Consider the following 7,464-nt stretch of genomic DNA (forward strand, 5'->3'; position numbering starts at 1 on the left):
AGAGAGAAAGGGACAAAAGTGGAAACTACCTGAAAAAGTGTTTTGAAAATGATTGATTTATTGATAGTCCTAAGTATATTTGATCCGTCGCCTCCTATCTACAAAAATTTATCCTTCCCTTTTTTTTTATGGTAAGATAAACGAGGACGCTTCAGTACGGTTTTAACGAATAGAAATACGATACCGTTTATAATCGAATCATTTAAAATTATTGAATGATAATTTTTATATAAAAATGAATTTTTCAGAACCGAATCTGGCCCAACTCCGATTTTAAAAATCTCAAAATATCGATTTTTTTTAATCCAAAATATTTTTTATAAAATGAAACAATCAAACCGAATATAATATATTAATCGATTGTTACGTATTTTTGTACGGAATATCGTATTATAAAAAATAATTAAATTTTTATAAGAAAATAAATTTTTATAAGAAAATAAATTTTTTGTTTGTATATTGCAATGTTATCGTGTCTCACCTTAGATCATTGCTATACAAACAAAAAATTTAAAAACAAAAAAAAATCTAAAAAGTACAGAAAAGACTGGTAGTATAATCGTATCATATTGCAGGGTTACATGGTACCATCTCCTATGATATGCCGCCGAAAGAGTTTTTATTATAAATATAATATAAATTTAGAAAATATTTATGTAAACAAAATCATATCAACTTAAGCTGGGCCTCAGGGAGATGCAGCTAGAGTCAAGGCCCATTAACGGACAATTACAAAAAGAATATATATATATATATGTAGGATTAATATGGTTATCCTCGAATCGGCATAAATTGGCATATATGAGGGAATATTTATAAAATCGTCTAAAATCGTAGATTAATTGGAATGGTTTTCTTAAATAAGATATGTCTATGCCCATAACCAAAATGATAATTTTGAAATTCATTTCGCAAGACATCATTCAGAACATAAAAACACTATGGACGGATTTGGTGTATTTCTCCAATTTTTTGATAACTTGTTGGATTTTCGAATTGTGTCTCTAGCGTCTAATCTTGGTTTAATTAACAAAACCGAATCTCCGTTCTCGTCTATTGTGTTTATCGTATTACCAAAATTCGTATCTACATCGAGTATTGTGTATTAGGTCACGGTATTTAATTATACCAATATTTTTTTGGTGTTGGGACTCCGAAGATTCAGTCTAAAGGTTTCTGGCCTTGTAAATATATCCATCGATAGAGAAAATATTCTAACAAATTGGGGCTGTAATAATATTTTTTTTTTTATCAAAAGTATGATCTAGAGATAATAAACCCTGAATATACATATATATATATATATATATATATGTTATCACTGCGACAGATATTTATAAGCAAGGTAGCTTATCGCTCTCATGTCTTTAAGTTCTATATACATGTGAGGTGCGTGAAAGAGCCGCTTGTTCTTCAGTTACACCGTCCAAAGTGCCACGACCATACCCTAACACTAATCCGTAGATTGACTTCCTTCACTCGTAATGCTTGTGGATTGGTCGACGAATGGTCCCCTACGTATATTTGTCTCCGATGTGATTTCGTCGTCCACAAAAAGTGTATCTATTTACCACGCGTCATCAGGATCTCCCGTCACCAACATCGCCTATCGTATGCTTCTTCTTTCCTTCCGACCGAAGCTCGGTTTTGTGGGGTTTGTCGGAAAGCCATTGACAACAATTTTGGACCCTACTCCTGCAACAAAGGCTGCCGTTACACCGTCCATTCGAAATGTGCAACGATGGACGATGTGTGGGACGGGAAAGATCTAGAGGGAGTGGCCGAAGAAGCAGAGGAAGATGTCACACCGTTCGAGGTTATAAATGATAAAGTGATACGTCATTTCGGTCACAGACATCATCTTCTGAACATGGTCGAGCATAATAAAGTCGATGGACATTGCCAAGCATGCTGTCTTCCCGTCCGTATTCATGTCGGCTCTTTCTACAGTTGTACAGAGTGCGATTTCATCCTCCATGAAAGATGCGCCAATCTAGATAGAAAAGCATGGTTCATGATACATCCACACCGTCTTGAACTAAAGACCACCGCAAAAACGTATTTTGAATGCCACGTTTGTGGTCAGACGAGTTGCGGCTTCAGATATAAGTGCTGCGAAACTTACTGTGAGTTCGAAATAGATGTGAATTGTGCTTCGGTTTCTGAGCCGTATCTCCATGAAACTCATGCTCATCCTCTATTCTGTACGATGATGTCCTCGGTCCGACGTGCCTGTTTGGGGTGCAGAGGAGAAGACACGTATCGAAAGATGGAATGCAGCGAATGTGAATACGTTTTGGATTTCAAGTGCATCACTTTACCACCCATGGTAAGGTACAAGCATGATAGGCATCCCCTCATTCTTCATGGTGGTGAAGATACGACATGTGGATACTGGTGCGAGATCTGCGAAAGGAAAATGGATGCTGAGAGATTGTTCTACGCATGTGACGATTGCTGTGTTACCGTCCATGTGGAATGCGTGCTCGGACTGGATCCACACATGAAGCCAGGCCTTTATCCCGGCATGACAATCGAAGCCAACACCAGTTGTTCCAGACCCATATGCCATAAATGTAAGCGTCGTTGTCCGTATCCCATTCTCTTCAAGAAAAAAGGCCTGCTTTATTGTAGTCTCTATTGCCGCCGAGGATATACAAGGCGCTTACCGCCATTTGCGGCTTGAAGACATTACGGGATTTTTCTCGTGTATTCGGCTATAATTTTGTTTGTTATTATGATCTCTTTGGACCCTTTGCTTGTTTCTTGAATCGAGCCATTATTCCAAAACAAGAAGGTTTGTACAAATCGTTAGCTTCCTTCTTGTGGGATGAAACGCATATACGAGTTATCATTTCCCATCTCTCGTACGGTCCATATATACGCATCTATCAGCTACTATAGAAAAAATATATCTGTATTACCAATTTTACGAGCCTAAAGGAGAAAACAATGAAGGGAAGGAAAAAACAGAAGAGAGGGACTAAAATTTCCTATGATTGGCTTCCATGAAAGTGCTCCTAAGATCTACAATGAAGAAACAACATCTAAGCCTTCACATTGGCATCGTAGCCTGGATTTATCGGGCGACGCAATCTCTTCCTCGCTCTTCCTCTTGGTGGTGGCGGTGTTTTGCGCCGCATCCTTTGGCTTTTGCTTCATTATATGGGGCTTGATCTTGTCCATGTCTGACATCTGAACTGGTTTCAGCAAGAACTCTTCTGCTCCTTCTTCCAGACATCTGTTCAACAAAACCAAACCAACCCATTTAAGGGGAATTCCCAAAGATCTTTACGCGAGAGACGAGCACTGGGTTCGGTTATATATGTATTATCTATATATATATATGGGGCTATTCCATGAAAACAATACAGAATCCGTTCCTCAGAAAGTGATTTTCTATCTTCTATGGTTGCAAACATAAATAACCATCACTTCTTTTTCGACTTCTCAAGCCGTGAGCATATGAACAAAACCCATTCTGAAATCCTTAATCCATCAACCGAAGCTCAACACACTTTCAATTCTTCCTTTCTTAAGCCATTCCAAAGTTATTAAGCGGGAAACATTCAAATTCACTAAAATAGCTATCTGAGTCGTCATCATCATCATCATCATCAGTCATAACACACACCTGTTTATCCTCGACGGGACATTCTCTGAAGACATGATCACGACCGGAATGTTTCTCAAACTCGCTGATTCCTGCAATATTAACACAATTCACCCCATTAACACCCATAAACCACTTGATGTACAAAGAGATTACAATGTTGTTGAACAAAAAGGGGAAAATGAACTCTTACCTTGATCTTCTTGAGAAGATCATAACCAGTCATCCCGGGCATACAATAATCTGTGATGATCAAACTAATTTCGATCTCAACATCAGATCCAACAGATATGGGCTTTGAATCCATCAGACACTCTTCATCATCACCAATGTCTCCATCACTTTCGTTTTTCAAACCCAGAAACTCCAAAGCCTTTGTCCCAGAATCCACCGCAGTTACTGGAATCACAGAAGTACCGTAACATAATCAGCTAAAATTACACAGGAACAGAACACAAAACGATGAAACATACTTCAAGGGATCACAATCTAGGACATAACTCGTCAGGTTTCTAAGAATCTAGCTCTTGTTCCACGCTACAGAATCTACACAGATTAGTTTTGCTATGTTACAAGTCGAACTAATTCGCACAAAAAAACAGCAACAGAAAAATAAACGATTCCGACGCAGAATCGTCACAGACGAACGAAATCAAGCTCGTACCAGGAAGAAATCGTGAGATACATTACCTTGAAATGAAGACCTCTTGAGAAGACGCTCGATGAGTTTCCGATCAAGGAGACTATCATCAACAGCGAGAACATGAAACCTAGGATCTTCAGCTCCCATACCCATTGTCGATTCTGGAGAAAAGTGCCGAGAGAACGCGAGAAAACAGGGTAAAGCAGACACCAAAAACCCACAGAATAGATCGGATTGGAGAGGGGGAGAAGGGAAGGTGGGAATAAATAAGAAGGGAGACCCTCGTGGAGAAAGAAGAAGATTAGAATCATGGAGAAATCTGGACAGATCGGAAAAAGAGAGATCGGATCGGTGAAGATTTCGTGCATAATCGCAAACCGTATCTTCTCTGCTTGATTTTTGAATTGGACATGAAGCAAAGCAGAGTGGGCTGTCCCCCTTTGCCTTTTGTCTGTTATTTAATTAATTATTTATTATAAAATATTATTTTTCCTTTTTCCGGGGACCGGGTTTATGCAATTTGATTCTTTCCTATCTCCAATAATTTATCATAATGTTTTTATTTCCTTATTATATTCGCAGATTTTATAATGCTAATTCGCCGTATTTCTGCGATTCTACTGACTCATAAGAAAATCAAATCAAAATGTGATATTCTTTTCTCTCTTTTTTTTCTCTCAAAAGATTATGCGTAATAAGAATATATTTTGATAAATCTCTTAAAATATATTGATGATAAAATATCTTAATATATTTACTTTTAAATAATTCAAATATTTAAGTAAATCCAAACTCTAATTGAGTTGCCTATTTGCTAAACAAATCGATTTAACTTTGATATGATATGTTATTTTTTTATGGAACTACAATACAATTATAAGCAAATATTTAAAATCTATAAATGTTAGAAGATCCATCAAATATTAAATCATTGACCGGCAAACAATTTTAAAATACTTAATCCCAAAATATGGTATGAATTACTTACGAATATAAACTGTTTCATTCATGTTATCATTAAATAAATAATTGCCACATTGACATATATGTATGTCTACTTTTTTTGTTCCAAAATCAAAATATTTTTCTTTTTATAAGAGAGGTATTTAAAAACAAAAATTATGTATAAAAAATGCATTCACTCTAAGAATGTGTATAAAAAAAGGAATTTCAATAAAGAATAAATCATAAATTTATTTGCGACAAATTATGGGCTAAACAAACCAGATATTGTACAAATAATGGGTAGACGTCTTATAAAAACTCGAATTATAATTCTAACTTATTATTTGTTTTCTCATGCTAGTCTCTGTGATTGGATCGACGATTCTAATTGTACGGCAGATTCATATTTCTAACCCTTTTGTGCAACACATAAATAAATATAAATATGATTCAACGGTGATTATTGAGAAAAAAAATAGATCCGTTGACACGTTGGGGCCACTTAAAACAGTCAAATATCAATAGATTAAATACTAAGTAAATTAAAGATGAAATTAATTAATTAAATAATTAATATGACCCCTCACGGTTGCATGAGGGCACAAGAACTCTGATGAGATGGTTCGTCTTTTCGTCGAAGCTAAGGTCACTGTTTGTTGGGGCTACCAAATCTCCCTTGAAATAATTTCTAATCTTTTCCAAATATTTTTTTTTTTGTTAAAGTTTTTCAATTATTATTGTTGTTGTTGCTAGTTTTTCTAATAATATTTTTAAACAATTTTTAAAATTATTTTTAGAAGATGAAATCTGGCCAGCAATAGAAATGACTTCAAAATAAGCAACATGGTCATGTGTGGATATATATACACACACTTCCAAAAAAAAAAAAAGTTCTTGATATTTTCATTTTAAAAAAAAAAAGGTGGACACTCTGAATCTTATTATTTCACAATTGGGACGTGATGTTCATACAAATTTAAAAAGCAAAAAACCCATTGCATAAAATAGTTTATTCAAATAGAGACAACCAAAAAAAAGGAAATTTGACCCAAAATAAAAAGAGGAAAAAAAATAAAATAGAACTAGAAGTCAACTTGAACACCGGTGTCGTAAGCCATGCCAGGCTTCCAGTCGCTAGGGATCGCGTAGAGAGGAACAACCCATGTCTCGTCACCGTCGTCTCTGCTCAACAGCATCCGCACCGTCAATTCTCCGGCCGGCGGTCCTTCCGCCGCCCACACCGCCCCGTAACTACGCTCCAACAGCTTGCACCTCTGGTTCGCATTCTTCGTACATGTCGGAGATTCATCTTCATTATCTCTCTTTATATATATATATATATATTAATATTCGTGTATTTTTTAATATATTGAAGACGATGAAGACTTTGAATTTCGGTAGCATTTATGTTAATATATAATTTTTTATGTATATTCTAATGAAATATATAAACTTTGGATAAGAATAGTCCGTTCTTTTTATAGGACATGTCACACCCACTATTATTAGCAAGATATTTAAGCCGGTTTGGAGATAAATTGAAAGAAGAAGAAAAAACACAAAATCTTCAACTTCTTTTATTCGATTCGGTTTGAATTTTACTGGTTTTTCAACAGATTCCGTTGTAGTTTTATTACTCGATTTGGATTGGGATATCCATACAATAATCCTCTGATATGCTATGTACATAATATTTATAAATATGTGAAAATCGTATGATTATATATATCTATCAAATTATTTAAGATTAATAAATAATTAAATCTTAATTATTATTTTTTTCATATTTTAATCTGTCGGGATCGGCACAGATATATATTTTGGTCTCAGATATTGAGATCAAATCTGATCACAAAAATTGGATTTATTCGTGTCCAGTCCACTTCCGTACATGTGACGTACAGCTAAACTATAAATTATCGGGATACTATTGCGAGACAGATATATCTTAATTTGTTTAAACAAATATATTTTTCGTTGTTATAATAGTTTCATAATCAATTCTTTTTCTGCCGACTATATATATATATATATATAAAAAGATTAGAGATTTACCTCACATAATTGGACGGCAGTGATGTCTGTTTTTCCTTGTTGAAACAATATGACAAAGGCAAAGTAGTGAGGGTTGCTGCTGCTCTCGTCGATTTTTATCATTATATTTTTCCCCGGATAATAACACGACACTCTGGAAAACAAAAAGAGACGAATTTATGTATTTTGGGTAAAAGTGTAAATACCAATATATAAAACAAGATCGGAA

At 35.1% G+C, this 7,464-nt stretch overlaps 3 protein-coding genes across 3 annotated transcripts in view; 1 reads left to right on the forward strand and 2 right to left on the reverse strand.

Annotated features, from left to right (window-relative positions):
- Positions 1 to 1,312: 1,312 nt before the first annotated feature.
- Positions 1,313 to 2,686, forward strand: LOC104820140. The gene has a single exon (XM_010550512.1). It carries the CDS (start codon positions 1,313 to 1,315, stop codon positions 2,684 to 2,686), a length of 1,374 nt encoding a protein of 457 aa, XP_010548814.1.
- A 210-nt stretch (positions 2,687 to 2,896) lies between these two features.
- Positions 2,897 to 4,679, reverse strand: LOC104819133 (two-component response regulator ORR9-like). The gene is made up of 4 exons (XM_010549052.2): positions 4,304 to 4,679; positions 3,807 to 4,012; positions 3,635 to 3,705; positions 2,897 to 3,241 (listed from the first exon to the last, which is right to left on the reverse strand). The coding sequence occupies exons 1-4, from the start codon at positions 4,407 to 4,409 to the stop codon at positions 3,028 to 3,030; spliced, it is 597 nt and encodes a 198-aa protein (XP_010547354.1). The 5' UTR covers positions 4,410 to 4,679; the 3' UTR covers positions 2,897 to 3,027.
- Positions 4,680 to 6,124: 1,445 nt separating this feature from the next.
- LOC104820141 (expansin-like B1) overlaps positions 6,125 to 7,464 on the reverse strand; it is a 2,232-nt gene continuing 892 nt past the window's right edge. The window contains exons 4-5 of the mRNA XM_010550513.1: positions 7,257 to 7,389; positions 6,125 to 6,487 (exon numbers count right to left, since the gene is read on the reverse strand). Of these exons, the coding sequence (XP_010548815.1) occupies positions 6,284 to 6,487; positions 7,257 to 7,389 (337 nt within the window). The 3' untranslated portion in view covers positions 6,125 to 6,283. The remainder of the gene's footprint in view (positions 6,488 to 7,256; positions 7,390 to 7,464) is intronic.

The sequence above is a fragment of the Tarenaya hassleriana genome, unplaced genomic scaffold (assembly GCF_000463585.1).
Source record: "Tarenaya hassleriana unplaced genomic scaffold, ASM46358v1 Cleome3, whole genome shotgun sequence".
NCBI lineage: Eukaryota > Viridiplantae > Streptophyta > Magnoliopsida > Brassicales > Cleomaceae > Tarenaya > Tarenaya hassleriana.

What these genes read in the sequence shown, in the direction of transcription:
- LOC104820140 (XM_010550512.1), top strand. Translation starts at nt 1,313, where the DNA reads ATGTTATCACTGCGACAGATATTTATAAGCAAGGTAGCTTATCGCTCT.
- LOC104819133 (XM_010549052.2), bottom strand. Translation starts at nt 4,409, where the DNA reads ATGGGTATGGGAGCTGAAGATCCTAGGTTTCATGTTCTCGCTGTTGAT. An exon ending in CAAGAGGTCTTCATTTCAAG is followed by an intron (nt 4,013 to 4,303) that starts GTAATGTATCTC and finishes CTGTGATTCCAG; the next exon opens with TAACTGCGGTGGATTCTGGG. An exon ending in GTCCCGTCGAGGATAAACAG is followed by an intron (nt 3,242 to 3,634) that starts GTGTGTGTTATG and finishes TTTGTTGAACAG; the next exon opens with ATGTCTGGAAGAAGGAGCAG.